Here is a 25254-nt window from a genome sequence, read left to right on the forward strand (position 1 = left end):
TAGGAGAAAAGAACTTTTATGCAAAGGGATATAATTTTTTTTTATCATCAACTTGCAACACTCTTAAAGATATTTATTCTATGAATCAATAAAGCCATACAATTTTCAAAACCTACCAGGAACACTGGCATAAAGTTCCAAAGGGAGCTTTCCTGTCTACCAAAACCATTGTACTTAACAGCATGACTAACGTGTTACTGAAATATTTAGAGAAAGAAGACCAAAGTCTTGTCTTAATAATGTTGAAACTTTTGTTTAATTTCATCACAGCTTGATTTGTACATAAAGCTGTATACTTCTGTGAATATGTGCATCTGCTGAAAATTTAGTAAATGTAGTCTTCAACTCGACCATATGGCATGGGAAAGTATGTTTTCCATTAATTTCTTGAGAAGTACAGTGGTCACACTGTTAAAGTATGCAAGTACATGCAACCTGTTTCCTCTTATAAAAATTAAAATGCTCAATTTTACAACTAAGACGTCTCTTTGCTTTCACTACATTTTGAAAGAAATCCTGAAACTTCCAGCTTCTGATAATTAATTTTAAACTGAAAGGGCAAAGCTAACAAATATAAGCTTGCAATTTATACAGAAAGATTTTAACAAGAACAAGAAAAAATGGTGTCTTAAACTCTGGAACTTCCTATTGAATGTATGAACACAAACCAGCAGCATGCCCAGGTGGCCAAGAAGGAGAACAGACTTCCTAAGGGAGCTGGGATTGTTTAGTCTGGAAAAGAGGAGGTTCAGAGGAGACCTTATTGCTCCCTACAATTACCTGAAAGGAGAGGTTGTTGTGAGGTGGGGGTCAGCCTCTTTTTACATGTAACTAGTGATAGGACGAGAGGGAATGGCCTCACGTTGTGACAGGGGAGGTGCAGGTTGGACGTTAAGAAATATGAGCTGCCCAGGGAGGTGGTGGAGACACTGATCTGGGAGGTATTCAAGAGATGTTTAGATGTTGTACTGAGGGACATGGTTTAGTGGGAAATATTGGTGATAGGTGGACAGTTGTACTGGATGATTTTGGATGTTTTTTCCAACTTTGGTGACTCTATGATCGTATGATTCTATGAAAGCAAATATCCATTACAGAGGTGACATAGCAATTTAATGAAATAATTTTTTAAACAGCTTCCATCCTTCCCTGTTGTTACTCTCTCTCTTTGTTATTGACTTTAATCAAGTTATAAAAAGAAATAAAATTATAAAACAGGACAGAAAAGGAGTTTCAATAAACTAAATATATAGTTTATGTTAATCTTTCACCCTACAGTATTTTCATCACCACAGACATGATTCCAAAACTCCTATGAATGTATTAGAAGTTCTCATTCATGTTTCTTTATAGAGAGTGGTAAGAAATGTAACAGTTCAGTGGTTAGTGCAAGCTCTCAAAATCCATCCATTTTATATATTAAGGCAGAATACTTTTTCTTACATGATTCGTTTTACATTTACTTAATCTAACTACAATTTTGGTGCCCACATATCCAGCCCTGTAAGATTCTTCAGCACTTCTTCGGTCATCTATGTTTTTTAATACCCTGAGTGATTTGGTATCATCAGTTCTTTTTTTTCCTTTTTAAGATGATTTCTGAGCATAACAAACAGTTGAACACAGACTGCTAAACAACACATTTTACTGTAAGATTATTACCCCCTGATAATTACGTTTTTTATCAAGCAATTTCCTTCTTTGTATTAAAATGGTGCTTTTTAACAGCCATTTACAGAATGAGATGCAAAATAAAAAATCACATTTTGGAAACCTGGGTAAATTGTATCCAATGTATTTCTATGCTTTCTGACATCAACAAACAAAATCTTTTAGAAATGCCATACTTCTCTTGCCTTTGTATTTCATATACACTGCACTCAATTATTCAGATGTTTCAAACTTTGTATTCATTAAGGACTCCCGAGAGAAGAAGGCTGTCAGTTCTGTTCACTTGCTGTTCAAGTTTTTCCTAGTAGCCCTGCTTATTTTAGTAGGTTCCTAGTGGCCCTGCTAAGTAACTAGGACTCCAATCTGCAATAAATACTGTGTTTCCCAAAGTACATGAGGACACCAAACTAATTAGTAGAAGTGAGATATGGAGAAACTAACTGAATACATAGAAGACAGATCTTTTGTTTTACCCTCTAACAGTCACTTTCACATTCTTCTGTTCTTCTCTCCATTCATTTACATATTTTTTGTCTCTGCACTTAGACATAGAAGGCTTATAAATATGTATTAATGAATAATTTTGCTCATCATTGTGGAGTCTGCAAAGGTAAAACTAGATATAGACAACTGCCTCCCCTTCGGCAACAGTAATACAGGAAGGCCACTGCAGTCTAGCTCCAGGCACCATATTATCTTTTACATCTTTCTCTATGTCAAATGAGTAACTAGTGTGCCATTATCATCAAGCAACTAAGCAAATGGCTATTTCTTACATATTTTACAAAGATGCTCAAGGGTGAATATCTTCGTGTGTTAATCATAAATGGAATAGAGTCTAGTATGATTAGAAAACAGATCTAACTGAGATCACAAAGAAAATTGAGGTCTCAGAAAGATGAAATATAGTGCAGTTCACATTCCTGGTACCAAAATGCAGTCTCACTACTTCCTGAGTCCATGTAAGACAAGGTTGAAAATAATTCACCTTCAAAAATAGTTGTTATTCCAAAGGAATCTGCACGTTACACAAGGACATAATCACTGTGTGTTCCAGCACAGCTAATTTCCGTCCATATTAAGATAACATTTTTACAAATTAATTGGGTTGATTGTTTTAGTTAGATAATACTTTAAAACAAACTTTCAGTCTCTGCCTTTACAGTACTTTGATGTCTGGACTTCTTTATTTAATCTCTATGCCAGTACACATGGTGAAATCTCAAGAATCCAAATAAACTGTTGAAACTCAGTACACATTGAAGTGACACATGTTGTAGTACTACACATATAATAAGCTTAATTCAGAACTTCTTGTACAATTTCTTTTTTCTCTAGGAAATTTATATTCTCCATTAGTTAGACTTGATCATCATCATGGACAATACATGTTCATGAAAACAAAAATAGTGAGGAGTGTAAAAGACATCACTACTGATGTACTAGCAGATGGACATTTACTGCATATTGTTTAAACAATTCATACAATATAAATGAAGCTTTAACCTTTAATTTTCTGGAAGGACAGGAATAACTAAGTACAGTGTCATATGGCAATCATTTCTTATTCTGGTTTGAGTTCTTAAATATTTTTCTTCTTCATTGTTATAAAAAAATTGTGTTTGCACATTATTTGGTGTTTTTCTTTATGATTCCCACCTGTCAAAAGTAATCTTAATGGAATGTCCTGGTCTTGCTTCAATCACCCATTCGCAGTTAAGTGAATCCTTATAATATCCTGGCCACCCTGGTGGCAAGATCACACCACTTGATGCTGTCAAATGCCCACCACATGGTGCTGCAAGAAAAAAAAAATACACTATTTATAATGCACTATTTTATATTCAAATAATGCTACAAATAATAATAATAAACAATTCAAAAGTATAGAAAAAAGTTTAATACACAATGCTATTTTTCTTATTATTTTGTAGTATTATAAGCACCTTCTCTCAGTCTCTTAAGTCTTGCAGTGTATCTCACCATAGCTGATAACTCTACACATACCTTAATCCACAGAAACTGGCATTTGAAATTGCGAGCATTCCTTAAAATTAAAAAAAAAAAAAAAAAAAAAAAAAAACACCTGTCATTTTTACTTCTAATATGACTCCATATTTGCGTGCAAATTGTTCCAAGTAATGTATTGGGTTTTTTTTGTTTGTTTGTTTTTTTTTCATCACACTCTGCCATCTAGTACCCTATTGAGTAATTACTCAGCTCAGTGGTAATGATTGTTGTGAATATCCCACTGAACTACAGTTGGAAAGGGCCTCTGGAGATCATCTACTCCTGCTCAAATCAGGGTCACTTACAGCATATTACACAGAACCATGTACAATCAGGGTCATGCCCTCCCTCCAAAGGCAAAGACTCTGCAACCTCTCTGGCACTGCATTCCACTGTTTGATCACTCTCACAATGAAAGGTTTTTCTTGTGTTTAAAAATACTATCTTGTATTTCAGTTTGTGTCCATTGCCACTTGGCCTGTCAACAGACAATTTTCTTTACACCATGGAATCAGATACTTATATGCTTTGAAAAATCTCTCCAGAGACCTGAGTGTTCTTTTTTAGTCCAGATGACTGCAGTTATCTCAGTCTCTTCTTGTATGAAATCTCCAAGCTCTTAATCATCTTTGTGACACCACCTGACTCATTGCTGTATGGCCCATATCTTTTTTCTGCTGGGGATCCCAGGTCTCTGTACGCAGCTCTGCAGACACAGACTTAACAGATGAATAAAGGGGAAGTAAAGGCACCTTCTTTTCTTGAACTTCAACTCAGTCCAATTCTCCAGCCTGTCACGGCCTGTTTGAACAGCAGGACAACCATATCATTTATGAGCCACTACTCCCAGGTTTCCATCATCTGCTGGCTTGTTCATGGCTTTTTGTCCCAGTATTCAGGTTGTTACTGAAGATTTCCAACAGTATTGGATTCAATATTTACTCCTGTGGTACACCACTAGGGGTTGTTTTCCAGCCATTCGCTTTATGCTATTCACTGATCACAACCCTCTCAGCCCAATAGCTCAGCTAGTTTCCATTCACCTTGCAGTTCACTATCTAACCAATATTTCATCAATTTCTCCATAAGAATCTAATATGATATAGTGTCAAACACCTTGCTAAAACTGATAAAAAAGATAAAAAATATCTATTACTCTCCCCTCATCCATCAGGCCAGTCATCTCACTGTACAGGGCTGCCAGATCGGTCAGACATAATTTCCCCTTCATAAATCCATCCTGACTGCTCCCAATCATCTTCTTATCCTTCAGTGTTTGAAATGGTTTCCAGGAATACTGGTGCATCACCTTTCCCAGAGATCAAGGTGAGACCTGGAATTCCTCAGGTCCTCCTTCTTTTATTTCTTGAAGATAGAATTCAAGACCTCTGGAACCTCCCTCAGTCACAAGACCTTTCTAGGGCAATTGAGAACAGCCTTGATATGCCCCTGGCTAGCTTCCTCAGCACTCACTGTATTCCATCAGGTCTTGTCTCAGAGACCAAGTTTGATTAATCTGATCTTCTTCCAGTAAAAGGACAAAAAGAATTGAAAAGTGGCTATGAAAGCAACATGGTGAGGCATGGATCATCTTTCAGAGGACTTTGGTGAAGGATTAAAAAACATCAACAGGTAGTGAACACAATTTGAGAAAATTGTGTTTTTAAGTCCATCTTAAAATTAAGCTTTTATAGAACAGGGCTTCGGGATGATGTATTCTATCAAAGGCTATTTAGCAGTCTAAAACAGGAAAGCTTTCAAGGTCAGATAAATTTATCTTAGTATCATTTGTATTACACTCAAGTAGTCAGTGGTATCATTATCAGCAAATTCCATATTGCAGTGCAGGAAATCTTGTTATTTCTCTTCTGTTTCTTGAAGTAGTGACAAGCAAACCTATTATGCCATATGGAAATCAATGTTAACATGCATTTGTGAGTAGTAAATTAATACTCCTAGATTTCATTCAATGCTTCTAAAAGAAATTGAACCAAGAGACATTATTTTGATTTCATTCATGACTTCTCTTATCTCTGAGAAGTTTTTCCAGATTTAAGAAAGTCAGGGGGGTGGAGAGGGAGGATAAAGCAACTCACAGAAATGAAATATACACAGTTAATTGTCTCTGGGGTAAAGCAATCAGCCAAGAAAATGGATAATGAAGTGTATTCCATAGCTTTTATTTTTAATTAAATCTGGTCATATTAACACAAACCAGAAGACTGCTGACCCTTAGCTGACTGTAACACATCACATACTTCACATATTCCAGGTATTGCTTATATCAGAGACTTTTAATTATAGAGCAATACAAAGCAAGAAAAAACAACAAAGGTTACTCAGAATTATCTGACAACCAGAAGAACACGAAAGCATCTCTAAACTAGCAAGGATGCTTGCTCCCTATCGTAATTTAAAACCAGAAACTCCTTTTTTATCAATTAAAGGTGAATACACAGCTAAAACAGAATAGATCTTGAATGTAACTTTAATGATCTACATTTCCTTCTATAACAAAATACACAATAGAAAAAATCTAATATGAAGTTGAATCCTTTACCATTAATAAATAGCCAATGCCCAACAAGGTTCAGAGAAAGGATAATCGAGGGTTATGTATTTTTTTATTTCATTTATTTATTTCATTTTTATATTTTATTCATTTTTATTTTTTATTTCATTTATTTTCTCTACCATTTTTTTACTCAAAGTGGCTTTTTTACCTACATGTTTGTGGAACAAAACTACAAAGATTACACTGAATATTTTATCAATTGTGTGCATAAGGTTTCAAAATGAGGAAACATCTTTTGATGATGAATTTCCTCTATGTTCTATGCCTTGGTGTGAGTTGTTTTTTCTGGAAGCAAAAAAGAACAAGTTTGCTACACAGCATAACTCATTATATGGTTTAATCAGGATAAGAAGTCTTGAGAACATACATAGTTTTGCATACACAAGTATCAGACTCTAGCATTCCTCCTAGCATTTCTAACTTTTCTTAGAAATGCAAAGTCTTATCTGAGTTGAGTTGCCAAATCACCCAGATAATGAAAAAATTTAAGACAGAGTAAAAAAACAAAAACAAAAACAAAAACAATAACCAACCACTATACAGCAGCTCTTAAGAGAGAGGAGTGAGAAAACTGTGTGAAAAACAACTCTGCAGACATCAAGGTAAACAAAGAAGGGGGAAGAAATGCTTAGGCACTGATGCACAGATTCCCCTGCAGCTCTCATTTCATTAAGTGCCTGAGTATGTAACTATTGTTTACAAGAAGATATACAGCTTTCTGAATATTACTCTTTATTACTGTATTACTCTGCGCTTATAACACGAGCACACTAGGTGTATATTAAATGTACTCATATGTCTTGCCATAGGACCTATGAAGCACCATCATTGTTAAGCACCAAGGAATCAGCCTATTTTCTCTTTTTTGCTCTTGCTGTACTTCATCTCACAGAATGATACAGTTTTATTCTGTTTCTTCATTTAAGGAAAAACAAGCAAATAAACTTGGAAATTTTTGATTAAATATTTTAATATTGTATAAGAAATATTAAATATAGCTCTGGTTTTCACAGTATTTCTAAGGAGAAATTACTGTGGATTAATATGTTATACACAGAATTTCAGGTACATCTTTGCTCTGAGGAAATTAAAGGTGCTAATTTTTAAAAAGAATTTTAAATAGAAACTTACTTCACTTTTCTATGTTCTAGATAATTATATTCTTCAATATGATACAGCCAAAACTGTTATAGTAGCTATAACTTACAAACAGGTAATTATGGTGATAGGTAGAGTTTGAAAAGAATAGCAACCAGATTTTTAGAATGCTAATTTATTTCAAGAATATAAAAGCAAACTTGTTTCTATTATTATACTCTCAGACTGGAAAAGTGTTAAAAAAAAGACAAATAACTTCAGCTAAAACAGTTTTATTAGTGTATGAAAGGTGAAAAGTAAGCTAAATTAAAATAGTTTCATTATACACACACACTGTAGGAGCAAAGTAAAGACTGAGTTCTTACCTTCACAGCGTGGGACAGCTGAGCTCCATACTACATTTCCATCTTGCATAATGCATGTTATGGATTCAGAGCCTTGTGTCTTCACAAAGCCATCATCACAGTGGAAAGAAACAGAACTTCCAAGAAGGAACCTGTCTCCAAAACGTCTCCCATTTATAGGAATACCTGGATCATGGCATTCATTCTGACCAAATGCTTTTAAAATACATAATAATAGTAATTAATAATAATAGCCATCACCATTCAAACCTTCTAAACTTTGTCTATTTTTTTTTTTGGCAGGCATTGGAGATAACCTTTATAAAGCAACAACATTATAACATAACTGAAATTATAGAAAATGCCCCACTATAAAGCCTGCATTACATTTTATGACATTTGATAACAAATACAACATACTTCAAATTCTAAAGTTTTCTAGTTGAGTGAGACACGAAAACAATTTGTTTGAATTTCCCATCTGTTTGCTTCTACACTACAAGAAGCATAGTTTCACACTGAAGCTAATCCAACACAAACAGCCGCTGAAAAAACTATAGCTTCTGCCTCAGCTGGACAGACAACCTCCCAAAGGGATATGGACAGTAGCCAGCTTCTAGATAGTGGATGGCAACAAGGATTATAATCAATGGGAACCCACACCTCCACCATTATGCTTATAGTGACTTGTAAAGAGTAGCATGGGTGTACAGAAAGCTGGAGAACCTTCATCCATTTCAGGAAGCGTATGCAAGGCGAAACACTTTAGGGGAAACAGGTGAGTGCTAGTAACCCATAAATCCTATATATGTAAATCTTTACAGGGTAGGGTGGGTGATAGACTGGAACAGAAATGTGCTTACAAGTTTATAAATGCTGCAGTTTCTGAGTGCCTAAAATTGCGGTATATCTGTTAGACTGCTGATACAGATCATGTCTGAACATGAGATAGTGATATGACTTTGTCACTAAGAAGGCTAATAGCATTGTTGGCTGCATTAGGTATAGTATCATCAGCAGGTCAAGAGGGCTCATCCTTCTATTCAGCACAGGTGAGGCCCCACATGGAGTACTGGGTCCAGTTTTGAACACCCCAGTACATGAGAAACTGAGATATACTGAGAAGAGTACAACATAGGGACATCAGGATGATCAAGAGACTGGAGCACCTCTCCTATGAAGAGAGGCTGAGAAGGTGGGGACTCTCAGGTTGGGACCATCCAGCCTAGAAAAGGTGCTCATGGGGATCTCAACAATATCTAATAGAAAACTGAAGGGAGGGCATAAAGAAGACAGAGCCAGGCTCTTTTCAGCGGTGTCCAATGACAAGACAAGAAGAAGTGGGCAGAAACTGGAGCACAGGAAGTTGCCTCTGAACAGCAGGACCTGCTTTTGTTCTGTGCAGGTGATAGACCACTGATACATGTTGCCTAAATGGGTTGTGAAGATCTCCAAAAGCCACTTGGATGTGATCCTGGGCACCCTGCTGTGCGTTTTTTGTTTGAGCAAGGAATGGGACAGATGGATCATGAGGTTTCTGCTAACCCCAATTATTTTGAAATTCTGTGATTCTGAATCTACAGCTCACAGACTGCCCATTGTTTCATTAATGAATAAAGTGCTTTGATCCTAAATTGATTTATGCCATGTGAGTGGAACATTTTTTCCCAGCAACAAGAGGAGGTCCAGAAGTACTAGCACTTTGAATGAAATTAAGTTTTTTCTATGAACATGAACGAAACATAAATAAGGAACATTCCCGTTACTTATTTCTGTTTCTCACTGTAGTAGACATATGGGCTTAGACAATTCTCACATTTTCCGACAAATCTGTTAATCTCTACACTTAGGCAAGGTAAGGATCTCCCTTTTCGTCTCCTGCCACTTTACAAAGGACAACAATTACCTCTCTTTCTCTGTAAACAAATGAATGATTTAAACATCTGTACTTAAAAAGGTTCATTTTTCTAAGTAATGCAAACAAACATCTTGCCCCTGCAAAAGCACTGCTAATAGATTCACTATCTTCCTTCACACAAGATAGGAACAGTGTAAACTTTGAAAGAAAAACTTTTGCAAATTAATTTCTTCTATAACCGTAGAAAATGATTTCTTCAAGTAAAAAGATAATTTCCATATATGTTGCCTTTGAATGACTAATAGTGCTAGGAGAGTATGCATTCTATGTCAAGTGTCATAGTGTTCTCTACATGGAGGTGATATTATCGGAGTTTTCAAGGGAGTACCGTTGAAAAACAGGCTTTAATATAAACAACAGAATACTATACAGCAAAAAATACAGCCTAATATTTTTTAGTCCAGTTAGCCAAATTTGAAATACTTATCTTTTAATAGCCCTCAGGTATGCTTTTAAGAACTTCTGAACTTATTTGCCTTCTCAAAGATATTTATTCTTAGATGCCTTACCATCTCACCAAAAGATAGACTGCAAAAGCAAAAAATGTTCCCACAGACATTTGTTTACCATCTCTATACTGGTCCATCTTGGGACTGGTACTCTTTTAATATCTTTATCAATGATATAAATGAGGCGATTGAACACATCCTCAACAAGTTTGCTGATGACACCAAGCTGAGCAGTGTGGTTGATACAGCAGAAGGAAGTGATGCTATCCACAGGGACCTCGATAAACTCAAAAGGTGGGCCCTTGTGAACCTAACGAGGTTCAACAAGCAAAGTGAAAAGTTTTGCATTTGGGTCGGAATAATCCCAGATATACATACAAACTGGGAGAAGAACTTGAGAGGTGAAGGACTTAGGGGGGGCCTGATTGATGAATAGCTTAACATGAGCCAGCAGTGTGTTCTTGCAGTCTGAAACGGCAATAGTATCCTGGTTCCATCAAAAGAGGGAAGGCCAGCACGGAAAGGGAGATGATTGTCCCCCTCAGCTCTTGTGAGGCTGCATCAGGAATGCTAGGATCATGTCTGAGGCTCCCAACAAAGGAAAGATGTGGAGCTTTGGGGGAGGGTACAGAGGAGGGTCACAAGGAACATCAGAGGTCCGGAGCGCCCATCCTATAATGACAGGCTGAAGGAATTAGCTTGTTTAGCCTGGAAAAGAGAAGGCTATGGAAAGACTTATTGCAGCCTTTCAATATTTAATGGGAGTTTATAAACAGGAGGGAAATCAACTTTTTACACAGTTAAGTAGTGATAGAACTAGGGGGAATGGTTTTAAACCAAAGAAGGGAAGATGTATGTTAGATGTCAGGACAGTTTATTACTGAGGAAGTGGTGAGATGCTGGAACAGGCTGCCTGCGAGGTTATGGCCGCCCTGTCCTTGGAAGTGTTAAAGGCCAGGATGGATGGAGCTCTGAGCAACCTAATCTAGTGTTTGATCTAGAAACTGGAAAACCTGCCTGTGGCAGAGGGGTAGGAACTTGATGTCCCTTCTTACCCAAGCCATTCTATGTTCTATATTCTAGCTGCTTTTTATACTTCAGTGATTTCAGATGAACTATGAGGAAAAAAATATATATATCTCTGTGTTTAAGACCTAAACTTTGTGAACTTATTTCTGCTGGTTCCATTGAGAAAGTATATTAAATTACTTGATTTGATATTAATTATCTGGGCATTTACAGCAGTTTCAAGGGCATTTACAGCAGTTTCAACCAAAAAAACTCATCAAATAATGAAGTGCATTCCTCAGTACCATCAAAATTATATAAATAAATGATAAAATTCCCAATAAGCTAATGAAAGGAGTACCAGGAAAACAACTGAAAGTAATGCATTTATACAAGTAATACAGTTTTGTATTGTCCCCTTTTCTGGGGCAATCTATCCCTTCATTATAAATAAAAACAAGTTTATTTTTCATTATTTTGATGAAAGAGATTTTGGCTAAACAAAATAAGAGATTCTTACTTGTGTAAGTGATATTAAATCCTCTTCCAGTTGTAGAGTGATCTGACTGAAATTCAAGTCTTACTATGTGCCCACTGCTAGCTAGCTGAGAAGGGACTTCATTGCCAGAAAATGTGCCAAGAGGTGGTAAATCTGAAATCCCATCATCTTTCACAGTAAGATAGTCAAACTGAGGTTCAACATCAAAGTCATTGAAAATCAGATGGATTCTGCTTCCTGGCTCTGAGATAATCAGCCATACACAGTTCATGTTGTTTCCATATTCCTCTGGATAATTTGGTGAAAGAATAATTCCAGATGGTGTGGTGAAGTTGAAGAAACACGAGACTAAAGAAAACAAGGATAGATTCTCAGAATATTCTCCATAAACACGAAAAACACTTGTCTTGCTATTCTTGTGGAATATGATATTTTTGAGGTCTAGATGCGAAAACTACTACACATGCAGCCTGGAGATGTATAAGATTGTTACAGCATGTCTACAATTTAGCTCTGCAGCTTTTCAAGTCCCCCAGCTATGTGACTGCAACTGCGCTTGCAAGATATTATAAAGATGACATAGAGAATGCCAAGAAAGCCAAAGTACTGCCTGATTTGTCAGAATTTGGAAAGAATCAGTAGGTTTGCCTGTTCTGAAATGAAAATGCAAACTTCAAATTTGAATGCTTTTTTTTTTTTTTTCCCTAAAGTGAAAAGGAATGTCTTTCAAAATGTATTTAGAAATCCAAAGCAATCAAGTAGAAGGGCCAATCTGTCTGTAGTACACAAAGTTCATGATGATGCATAGATCAGTACAAATTTAGCTATGTCTCAGTCAACTACCTAGTTTCCCTTTGATAGAACAGGATGATTAAACATAGATGATGCTTTTGTAAAAAACAACAACAACAAAAAGCAGCTAACAACAAAACAGTATATTCAGAAAGAGGAAGGCTTACTTCATGGTAATTAACACAAAGAATAAATGTTACTCAGCCCTTCAAATGCATCAAACCAAACTCAGTGTTTGTAAATGTTCTAAGTTTGAGTTCCATTATATTTTATAGGACATGTGTCATGCGCACATCAAATAGTGTAGCCCAGCAAAATATTCCACACTGCTGCCAACATAAACGAATATATCAAGCCAATGCAGCATAGTACTTTTCCAAAACAGAACTTCAGTATTCAAGGACATTGCATTCTCATCATCTCATGCCCAGGCATTATGTGCTTAGACACATTTCCATTTTACACAAACAAATTGAGGCTGCTCAGAGTTCCAGAGAAAGCTCACTTAGCTTGGTCAATCCTGTAGCAGCATAGCTGCAAAATACATATATTGTACAAGTTGGACACCTCACTCTATTTTGAAAATCCAATACTGAATTATAAAACTCTTTATGTAGGAAAATGTGATACTATCTGGAGAACTGAAGTGACTAGCACACTGTACGTTAGAAAGATTTTTTTCCTTCTAATGTAAAATAGAGTAAAAATTAAACAAACAGAAGTTATCTATTTAAATTAATTACAAGTCTGCCTACAAAAATATTTCAGCTTTTTAAACAAAATTCACATCTAATGAGGTCAACTATCCTTCTTCCATGTTAGATATATTCCTTAAATGCATTCATTTATTTTTAGGATAATGGGGGGGGGGGGGGGGGAAGAAAAGAAAAAGGAAAAATAAAAAGGAAAAAAACCACCAACCAGCACTTTTACTTTACTTACATCCGGCAGACTGTTTTGTAGTGCAGAATCAATGTACATATGTTGCTGAGTTCTTTAAAACACTTACGTGCTGTTAAGTGGAGTTCAATTAGAATCAACACAAGTATTTATTAGAAGTATTAAATGATAAAATTAAATATAAAGTGAGGGTATGAGCATTCTAAAATAGTCCTATGTGATAGTACCCACAAGTGAGCTACTATGAAACCAAAGAAAAAAAAATGTCTCAAAGTTCCGCAAGGTACTTTGAAATGGTTTTCTGCTGGCTAGTAAAAAATGTTAAGAACAGTGAGAGGTGAAGGTCAAGAAATTATTACAGCAGAAATAAGAATAACTCGTACAAACACAGCTGGGTTTGTTGCCAGACCACTGATTGTTTTGTTGACATGTAATCGTTCTCTCTCCCACCAGTTCAAAAGCTGCTTGACATTCAAAGGTAAGTGTATCTCCATGCAGAAAACTACTGCCGGTTCTCTTCCCATATGATGGAATCCCAGGGTCACCACAGCCTCCTTTCTCAATTTCTGAACATTAAAAAAAAAAAAAACAACCAAAAAAATCATAGGAAGTAAGTTGAAGTGCCTTCAAAATACTTGGTGTAATACTTTAAATAAATATTTACATGTTAAAGTGAGGTAGAGATACGTGCTTTAAAAAACACCTATAAGATGACTAAGGATCCTAAATCTTTTTGTAGGCTAATAACTTTCTTACCTGCATTTCAGGTAAGAAAATTATGACTGCACTCAAATCTTATTTCAAGGTAAAATTACAAAGCCACACTCTCCATTATAAATGTGGAGACATCTTAACACATACATCTTACTTCTGTAATAACGTACTAGTGATAAAGAACCTGTTTTAACTCTCAAATCTGCAATTCATTATGTAAAGCTATTACAAACATCCTTATAACAATTAAAAGTTATTGGTAAATTCAATTGATTTTTTTTTAAGCACCAAAACACAATAAACATGAAGCTGTGAAAATAAATTTAAATCCCATATTTCAAATTAGAGGCTTATTTTTTGCTAGTTGCATTCGGTTATAGTGAAAAGAGATCAACATTTAAGATTATACTTCCCAGATATTCCCTAAGAAATCCACTATTTAAATAACATTTATTTTGTCAATATTGAATATACATATACAAGATAAGAATAAAGAAATCTGGTCCCACTAAACTTATAAATAATAAGAATATTAAAGATGGAAAATACAAATATTAAATGCTTATGATGGAAACACTGTATAATCTTGCAAACTACTATAAAGTTAACTGCCCATTGAAACTGAAGGATACAGTTCTGTGCCATGACATTTTAAACACATTTGATATCAGTGTCCATTTGAGCAACAACACTAAGAAAGCATTTCTGGTTCAATAAAGTGTTTCTAAATTGGTAGTAAAATGATGTACACCTCATTCAATTGAACTCAATAATAAAATTTCTAAGGTTATTTAAATGTTTTACAGTTCAGACCAAGCTACAAAGTCCTAAACGTTCAAGATAAAAAAAAGTAATTTAACACAATTAAATATATATATATTATTAAATATATATTATATAGATAGATAGATAGATAGATAGATAGATAGATAGATAGTTATCTGCTTTCAAATACTGTCAAAGCTGCTTCTATTAGGATTTAACACGGGTATGTACCTTGACATACAAGCTCCAACAAAAAGTTTAATAGGCAGGATAGAATTACTGTAGTACATGCAGTTATCTGTTATGCTTGCAACCTTAAAGCAATTGTGAACAGATTGTTCACAACACATATGTCACATTTCACAACAGAACAGGCTATTCATAGAGATAAAGAGAAGCATACATTTTTTCTTAATAAACTTCGAAAAGAAAATTACTTTTCCATCCAAATATAAACTTAGAGCAGTTCCAGAATCGGCTGTTCTATTTAATTACTCTGTCTTATCAGAAAGCCAGAATGTACAAAATGAATGAAAACACCTTCCAGTTCATTACACAAATATATTAAAACAGTAGTAGAATAATATCACAAATAGTAAGTAAGGGTTATCACAAATATAAGTAAGGATTACCAAAATCATATATTCACAAGAACTTTAAAGTAGTTTCATCTAACTGATCCTATTGACACACTGATTCCTAGTACTATAATTTAGCACTGGAAATTTGTATTCTTCCAGTTCTCCAGTTACATATGCCACCTGAAAGCATGCTGAGTACAGAAAATCAGAACCCTTATCTTAATTACATTTAAAAAAAATTATCTCCACCATTGCCAACAGATCTATACCTAAACTAGCATGTGTAAATGATCAAGTCATTCAAAAAACACCACTGCATTTTGAAGATCAGGGCAAAACTATTTCACATAGTGTCAGGATGCAAACTGTCACTGCTGAAAACTGATCCCTTAGGAAAAAAACAAGTGTTTTTTTTAATCGTCTCAAGAGGAAATATCACTGTATCTTTAATTAATGAATTTACTGATGTGGAAGACAGATCAGGATGTATTCTCACTCTCAGAAGATACACCAAGCCCAGGGAGTGAGCTGTGGATCAACGAACCAAAGATTTTAAGAGAAATTACCTAAAATTAAGCTTTCAGATAGGTTCAAAATTCATTTTTTATGAGAAGTTAGTATGGTATGTCTCCAGTAAAAACAGAATTCTAAATGAATCCTTAGTGAATCTTAACATATTACTCTTCTCATCCAAGAAAAAACAGTTTTAACTAGGGCAGAAATATAATTTTTATATTTCTGATTTGCAACCACAAATAAGCCATTAAAAACAAAAAACTAATCTCGGGTCAAACTTTATAATATAAAAACTAATTTCAGATCAAACTTTAAAATACCCTTATTATTTTGGGGAAAAAAAGAAAAGTTTAATAAAATCTGTTGTTCATCTCAGAAAATAGTATTCCAATGTTGCATTTTGCATTTGCCTCAAATACATTAGGAATAAATTTTAATCACATTAGATTACCTTGAAAATCCAAATAACTCATAAAATGTCAAAATGAAATATATTTAATTCACTTTTTAACTCAACATTAAGGGTTTGTGTTTATCCAACATAAAAAAAACTCAGCAAACACCACAATTTTTGAGGATGTATGACAAGGAGAATGACAATGAGGATGTATTGACAACAAAATGTTTGGAGAATTCTGTTCAGTTCTAGGAATCTACATCTTTTCAAAGACAGAAGACCACCTGCTACTATAGAAAATATATTTTCATAATCCTTTGACAAAAATAATCTTTTTAAATTCAATGGACAGCATTCTCTCTTAGCTTCAAGATTAACATAAATTTCCTGGCATGAAGATTTACTAAAACATGCAGATAATTTATTGGTCATATTATATCATAGGTGTTAATATCAATCAAATACTTTAGTTCATTTAATAATCTACCAATTAATTTTAATAGAACAAAAGTTCTATTGCTTTCACCCCACAATTTCTATTTGTCCAGGCACTGGGTACCACTGAAAAGAACCTAGCTACATCCACTTGACTTCTACCCTTTAGATATTTAGAAGCTGGTCTCTCACAGGCTTCTTCTGGAGAAACTGGCTGCTCATGGCATGGATAGGTATACACTCCTTTGGGTAAGAAACTGGCTAGAGGGCCGTGCCTAATGGGTAGTGATTAATGGAGTTAAGTCCAGCTGGTGACCCGTTTCAAATGGTACCCCCAGGGGTCGGTACTGGGGCCTATCTTGTTTAATATCTTTACTGATGACCTAGACGAGGGGATAGAGTGTACCCTCAGTAAGTTTGCAGATGACACCAAGCTGGGAGGTGGTGTGGATCTGCCTGAGGGCAGATCTGATGGATCTGATACTCGGCTGAACATGAGCCAACAGTGTGCCCAGGTGGCCAAAAGGGCCAACAGCATCCTGGTCTGCATTAGAAATAGCGTGGCCAGCAGGAGCATGGAGGTGATCACCCCCCTCTACCCAGCACTGGTGAGGCCGCACCTCGAGTACTGTGTTCAGTTTTGGGCTCCTCACTACAGGAAAGACATTGAGGCCCTGAAGTGTGTCCAGAGAAGGGCAACAAAACTGGTGAAGGGTCTGGAGCACAAGTCTTAGGAGGAGTGGCTGAGGGAGCTGGGATTGTTTAGTCTGGAGAAGAGGAGGCTCAGGGGAGACCTCATTGCAGTCTACAACTTCCTGAAGGGAGGTTGTGGTGAAAAGGTGTTTGGCCTCTTCTCCCAGGCAATGAACAGAACCTGGGGAAATGGTTGCAAGTTGTACCAGAGGAGGTTTAGGTTGGACATGAGGAAAAACTTTTTCTCTCAGAGAGTGGTCAGGCACTGGAGGCCCAGGGAGGTGGTGGAGTCGCCTTCCCTGGCAGTGTTCAAGAGGCGCCTGGATGAGGAGCTGCAAGATATGGTTTAGTAGCTTGTGGTAGCAGTGTTAATGAGAAGACGGTTGGACTAGATTTTATAGGTTGCTTCCAACCTTGCAATTCTATGATTCTGTATTTCTAGGTATTGATAAAAAGTGAAATCTGTTTACTAAATTTAATCTTTAATGTTTGTTGTGTACTTAAATATTTCCAGGAAAGTGAGGGTCATCACACATAAGAGTTTCTTGGGAAGACAAACGCCTTAACTCTGAACATCCCCCTCTTCCTCATTACCCCAGCTTTTATTGCTAAGCATGGCACAGTCCGGGTGAGCTGTCCTGATTCAGTCCCCATCCAGCTCCTTGTACATTCCAAGATTCCCAGTGGCATGACAGCGCAAGAACCTGAAATGTCTTTGGCTCTGTGTAAGCACTGAACAATGAAAACTCTACAGTGATACTGGTGATAACCACTTTTTCTTCACAAACCCAAATATATGATGTATATATATAAGTATCATACGTAAGTATGATATGGGCTACTATGAAGAAAATTAGTTCTATTGTTGCCAAAACCAGGACGTTATCTTTTTTTTTTTTTTTTTCCTTAAACTTTCATTATTTTCTAGTATCAGCATGATATGAGCTTTCAGTAACACTCTTGATTTTTAGAACAGGTTGCTCTAAGAAATACTCTGTTGTTCAAATTCTGTTAGTAAAGAACTAATAGAAAGAATATACCTTGACTCTGAAAAAAGGCCTGAGCAGTGTTCAGGCCAAAAATTAGCTCAAGACATCCTGTAGAATGCAAGTTAGTAAGTTAGAGTAAACATCTGGAAGAGACATAAAAAATGAATGCTACAGTCCCTGAAATTAACATTCATAACATAAGTCTTGTGAAAAAGTAAACCAGGGAAAGAGGCAAAATATATATATATTTTATATATATATATATTTTATATATATACTATATACTATATATAGTATATACTTATATACTTATATTATACTTATATATAGGGTATACTTGCTCTGAGAGGAAAGGCTGAGGCAGCTTGGCTTTCTCAGAGATAGCTTCAGGGGACCTGACAGCAGCCAGCCAGTGCCCACAGGACACTGTGAAAACAGACACAAGTCTTTCAAAGCACTGCATGGTGGAAGGTTAAGAGGAACAGAAATAACAATATGAGAAAAAACCCATACAGGAAAATCTATTCTCCATGAAAAGTGCCAAGCAGTGGAGTAGGTTGCCCAGTAGGGCTGCACAGTCTCTGTCCTTGGAGGTTTTCACTTATTAAACTTGGTAGTACTGTCCTGAAAAACTCATATCTGATGTTGCTTTGAGGAGGAAATTGTAATAGATTCTACTCCTTCAGCCTGAATTATCCTATAAACCTTTGACAGCATGCTATCATGCCAAAAGCAGTGTATGTAACGTCAAAAAACAAAGCCATGTCTAAACTGATGAATCAAGTAACACAATATTTATGAAACAGAATTTCTCAGAATGTGGTTCTTTGAGGACAATCCCTGAAAGTCTTATGTTCAGAACACAGTTGGGGCATTAAATAATATTTTTGACCGTAAGCTAGTTTCTGAAATAGGCAGGATTTTACCTTCCCCAGCGAATTGCAGATCATAAATAAGTTTGGTTATAAAGAGCTCAGGAGGGAATCTTATTTCCTTATCTAAAATAAACCAAAATTCACCTCAAATGTCATTGTACATTCATACTCGATTGTAATCCAAATTTAAGAGGATATTTCATGAATCAGACTGGTAGTATTGCAGATTTAAAATAGGTTAATGCAAGTCTAAGGGATCAATTGAGTAATTATAATGCATAAATTAAGTTTGATTGGGAGAACTGTCAAATAACTGAAATATTCTTCGTAGCCTCCTAATATAACGGTCAGAAAATCTTGGGTTCTTCATACGCAGTATATTACTTGTAAGTCATCACTTGCTACTATCATGATAGCTTTTTGAAGCTCTAATCTTTTGATCTGATTGGGAAAACTATATCCACATAACTAGAAAAAAGAGAATTTTAAAAATTTTAAAATGGGAGGACGGTTGGACTAGATTATCTTGCAGGTCATTTCCAATCTTGTGATTCTATGATTCTATGAAAATTCTGGAATTTGTTAGCATTTCCCTTGTTCTCTGTATCTAAATGTTTCTATTTAATTGTAACTTCTTGTCTTCAGCATCACAATATATTAAACAATTTACATAAAACCATAAGTTAAAAGTTGAACTAAAAGTAAATATGTCATAAAGATATGAGTAAAAACTGTTTCTCACTGTAGAAAAGCTGATTCTAAGCAAAGTAATGGAGCAGTCAACACAGGCATCTACATCTGAAGGGTTAAAGGATGAAAGTATAATTAATGTTTTGTTTTCTGTTTTTTTTTTTTTTTTTTTTTTTAAATAAGGCACGTCGTAAAAGAATAGGATTTTTAAATTAAAAACTTGGTTGATATAATGCATTTTATCTTGCTTAAACCATTTAAGTTAGCAATATGTGGCATCCTAATTAAGAACTGGCATCATGGAAAATCAATTTAGCAAATACTAAATGGATGAAAATTAGATAATAATAATATTTCAAACTGCAAATGCGACTAAGGATTATAAGGAGGCAATAGAAGTGTTTTGAGTAGCTTAGCATATACTTTTTCTGCTCTTTCCTAATAACATATTATGTATTATTTACACATTTACAATACTACTGAATAACAGTCGATGAATAATAATCATAGTATTTTTAAGATGCTATAACCCTGAGAAGCATTTTGTAGGCCTGAATACCTTCATGTGCATATCTGCCCACAGAAGCAATGTTTTTTTCTCATACTCTGTCCAAAGAAAAAAAATCAACCATCAAAATTCCAAGGATATGGTAGCATATGGTAGATTTTGTATTAGTGAATTAGTGCTATATGGGAGGACCTCATTTTTTATTATACTTATAGATTGTACTTATAGATCATAATCACTTATTAATTGGGTGTTATCAATTTTTAAAGACCAGGAAGAAAGAGTTGAGTATCACTAAATAAAATAGAAGATTAAAAGGGATTACAGGGTAATAGGGATAGGGTGTTGGATCTGGCAGACTGTTATGCCTATGATACAGGTTATAAAAGCACTCAATGCTCAAATGAAAACAAAGAAAAAAAATATATTTGGAGGCTAGAGGCTTCCCAACCACCTGAAAAGAATGAATGTTTGCTTGTTTTTTTTTTTTTTTTTTTTTTTTTTTTTTTTTTTTTCTTCTCTTTTTTTTTTTTTTTTCATTATTTAGAAATTCTTGGGAATAGCTTTAATTCAGTCAAGGTTAAAAGAAATTCTCTTTCTTATGGAATGCTATGTAAAGAAGTCCAGAAGACAGTCATTGACTCATTACTATTTAGAAATGAGTTAATTTCTATTAGATATTGTGTTTGTTGATAGCAAAAAAAGATTTTGGCAAGATTAAGTGTACAGCCTTCAGAAGCACTGTACAGAGATCTGTACAATATTTATATAACCATACCAAACCAGTATACACTTGTACATAGTTAATTGATACTGTATACACACACGCAGAAAATAAGTGAAATGTGTTATTTTCAGTGAAATCTCACAAAAGTCCATTGCAGTCTTTGTGGAAATTTTTAGTCATATATTTAAATTTCAATAGATAGATTGGATATCTCAGTTGGAAAATTCCATTCAACCTCTTGCTTTTACTGCTTCACATTCAGAAAAAGAAGGAAAAAGGCTGAGTTGTGTAGGGGGCACAAGAGAAGAAAAGAGATCCTGGAGGAATTAGACTGCTACACTAATATTAACCGTGAAATGGAAGTGAACAGAGAAGATAAAAAATAAACAAGAAAAGCCTGTGTTAGCAAGAAGGACTTAGAATTTCAGAAAAAAATCCTCTCACAAATACTGCTACCATTAATAAGCACACTGCTCTAAGCTTCCCAAGGACATACAAGGCTGAGAGAACGCACTAAAAATGTTAATAGTTTCCAATTCTAAATTTTACGGTAGTATAATTAAGCTCATGCTTATAACTTTCTTAGTTGGTTATAATTCCAGAAAAAGATACTAGCTTTTATGAACATCTGCTACTCTTCAATGATTCATCCATATTTTATTTGGTTTCTACAAAACGTTCAAAAACCAGCAGAGATTTAAAAATGTTTGGGGTTTTTTGTTGTTCTTTTGTTTTTGGCAGTCAAAACTGCTGAAGGTCAATTGTACAAACTTGTAAAAAAGAAAAACCCAAAATTTGCTACAAGAATGTCCTGTGCCTGTTACAATTACATATAATCAAAATTTCCTACAGCTGTCAGACAGACAACAGGACACAAATAAAATACTTTTCCTCTTCATCACAAAAATTGTTGCCTAAAACAAAAAAATTGTGACTCTAAACTGCTTGACAAACAGTTACTAACAGTATACTGTTCATTTCCTTGCACACTGGAACATTATTTTACATGGTCTGAAACCGCAACAGTAAAACTTCCCCTATCTCGTCATTTTGATAGCTTAGAGCATTGATGCTGAAGTTACACTTGAGTAATTTCAAAATTATTCATAAGCATTATTGAAACATTTTATTTCAAATTCTACAGTGAACTCTAAGACCATAAAGTTAAGATCTTAAAGAACACAGGTACCCACAGACTGTAAAATCTGTCATCCAACAGACTGTCCCGAATTCTTGAGAAAATTTTCTGATTTCTACATACTTTTACAATAAGCTACAGAAGACAAACAGAGAAATGGTAGATTGATATTAGTATTCAGATTGGAAAGTTATGGATGTGTGCTTAGGTGATGTCCACTATGCCTTCCTATATTATATTTTGTTGCACACAAAGGTGTTTCTCTGTGTAATGTTCCCCATAGTACATTTGTGTAACTTTAGTTAAGAAACAAGCAGTGGAGTGTGATATGATACAGTGGGAAAATGTTTATTATACACTATAAGAATGAATATGAATGGTTTTAACCCATTGCAACATTCTAGTATTTTGGGGAGAAGCTGAAAAAAATAATAGCTTTTTAATTTTTTTTTTTTTTCAAGTAGCACAACTGAAAAAAAAAAGAAATGGAAGTAGTTTAGTGGTTCTTATCAGTGTACAAATTTTGGCACCCTAAACACTGAATCATAGGAGTTATAAATCACAAAGTCCAACACCATGCTAAAACAGGCCCTCTAGAGTATGCAACACAGGAAAGCACAGGTGTGTTTTGAATATCTCCAGAAAAAAAGATTCTACAACCTCTCTGAGCAGCTTTTCTAGTGCTCTGTAACCCCTCAAGCAAAGAACGTTTTTTTCACATTCATATGAAAGTTCTTATCCTCCAGTTTGCGCCTACTGTCCCTTCTTCAGTCACTGCACACAACTGAAAAGAGCCTGGCTCCATCCACTGGAACAGGCTGCCCAGGGAGGTGGTGGAGTCTCCTTCTCTGGAGATGTTCAAGACCTGCCTGGATGCCTACCTGTGCGACCTGCTGTAGGGAACCTGCTTTGGCAGGGGGGTTGGACTCGATGATCTCTGGAGGTCCCTTCCAACCCCTACAATTCTGCGATTCTGTGATTCTGTGATTCTTCTATAAGCATTAAGATCTCCTCTCAAACTACTCTTTTCCAGGCTGAAGAGTCTCAGGTCTCTCAGTCTTTTCTCTTAAGGGAGATGCCCCAGGATTCTAATAATCTTTTAGCCCTCTGATGGACTCTCTCTGGGAGTTCCCTATCTTTTTTGAATTGAGGAGCCCAGAACTGGAAACAGTACTCCAGATGTGGCCCCATCATGCAGAGCAGAGGGGAATTTATCAACTCCCTTGATCTTCTGGACACAGTCTTTTTAAAATCTTTCTTTTTTTCTTTGCAAACTATTTCATACAGAGGTAATATTGACATTAGGAAAAGCAACTCGATAAATTTAAGACACTGGAAATGGCATGGAGAGTGCTGCAGATGACAGAAAAACTCCTAAAGCTTTATGTCCTCTTTGTTCTGTGAGGATGGTGATGCAAGTGCACACATGCTGATACCACCCTATGACATCTAATAAAACCCAAATATACTCACTTCCTGTGGGAAATCATCCAATTATTTTTTTCTTTCAAAAGAGAAGACAAACAGATCAAAAGGCATATCAAGAGACATTGGCTAAAACAAATTTAAATCTGTATCTGCAAGAAGTTTTATAGTTCATTAATTTATTTATTTTATACATTATAAATGATACTGCTAGTACAGTTGTAAAATATCTCTATTATGTGCTCTCACTGCAATATCTTTGTTTCAAAATAAATAATATTCTGCTTTCTAAAAGTTCTTAAACTATAAAGGGATTTGTTACGGCAGCATAAAGAAAAATAAAGAGTCCTTAAAAACCTGATACCAAATCTCCAAGCAAATTGTAAAGAAACTGCTGCTTTAAAATCTTGCTGGGAAGAGTACATCATTTCCTACTTAAAAAAGGACTGCCCATGGATATGCTTGCCTGGAAGGGTCATCAAATAGATGGGGGTACAATGAAGCAGAGGACTGGCCTGTAATTAAATACGTAATTAGCACAAATGCCACGATTTCTTTTTTCCACGATTACACATTACACTCTGAAACTGTGGGCAATACAGGTCACTGCTCTCCAAATTTAATTCCTTTTTAAAACTATACTATGTTAGTTAATGCATTAATATAATTTTCACTCACAGTCAGCACATACTATATGGACTTATCTGTACAAACACCATTTTTAATGTAGTTCATTAATCTTTGCTGTTAAAAATCATCACTGTGCAATGTTCTATAAGTTCAGAATTCACCAACACTCCAGATTTTAGGAAACCCATTTTCTACTAAATGTCATGAATTCTTCATAATTAAAATAAAATTGAAAAATACTATACACTCAGAAAAGTATTTTGATACAAAATTAGTATGCAAGCACATGCAATACCTAATTAGGAGTCATCATATCTTTTTGTTAACATAATTCAGAAGTCCATATATTTACTAAGGAGACTGAATGGGTCTTATTTCTACATAACATATATATATATAAAAAAATAAATTATACGAAAAAACCCTAGAAATTGTTCTTTGGACTATGAGATTTTATTATTATTATTACTTTTCAAATTACACAGAAATGTAAAAACAAATGATTATTTCATCTTTAGTAATAATAACCTGCATTCATCTGAATTGCTAATCAAACAAAAGAGCATTGTAAAAAGACTGCTCTGGAGGATATGCTGACTTTGTAACAGGTGGAGATGTTTGCATGTCAAATCAATTTCAGTCAAAATGTGAAATTAATGACTGTTCATGAGCTGAATGGATAAATCACACAGCTGGTGAAAGGACTTTGAAAGAATAAAGCACTGAAGAACTTTGAGGCAACTTTTTAGTGAACTAAATGAATTATTTACTGAGCATTTTGCTCAATGACTAAATGATTAAAAAAAAATAAATCAGCCATTACTTAATATTTCCCAAAGATCTAACTTAAGCAACAAATCCAATATGAATTGCACTATTAAGTATATTTGGAATTCACTTTTAATCG

The 25254-nt window shown here is 35.1% G+C and overlaps 1 protein-coding gene across 3 annotated transcripts in view; it reads right to left on the bottom strand.

Moving 5' to 3' along the window:
* The window catches only part of CSMD1 (CUB and Sushi multiple domains 1), a 994481-nt gene that overhangs the window by 218195 nt on the left and 751032 nt on the right, over positions 1-25254 (bottom strand). For all 3 annotated transcript variants that reach the window (XM_048936946.1, XM_048936944.1, XM_048936947.1), the window contains 4 exons: positions 13648-13830; positions 11594-11920; positions 7720-7914; positions 3331-3469 (listed from right to left, as the gene is read on the bottom strand). In XM_048936946.1, the coding sequence (XP_048792903.1) occupies positions 3331-3469; positions 7720-7914; positions 11594-11920; positions 13648-13830 (844 nt within the window). The remainder of the gene's footprint in view (positions 1-3330; positions 3470-7719; positions 7915-11593; positions 11921-13647; positions 13831-25254) is intronic.

This window comes from Lagopus muta, chromosome 2 (genome assembly GCF_023343835.1).
Source record: "Lagopus muta isolate bLagMut1 chromosome 2, bLagMut1 primary, whole genome shotgun sequence".
Classification (NCBI taxonomy): domain Eukaryota; kingdom Metazoa; phylum Chordata; class Aves; order Galliformes; family Phasianidae; genus Lagopus; species Lagopus muta.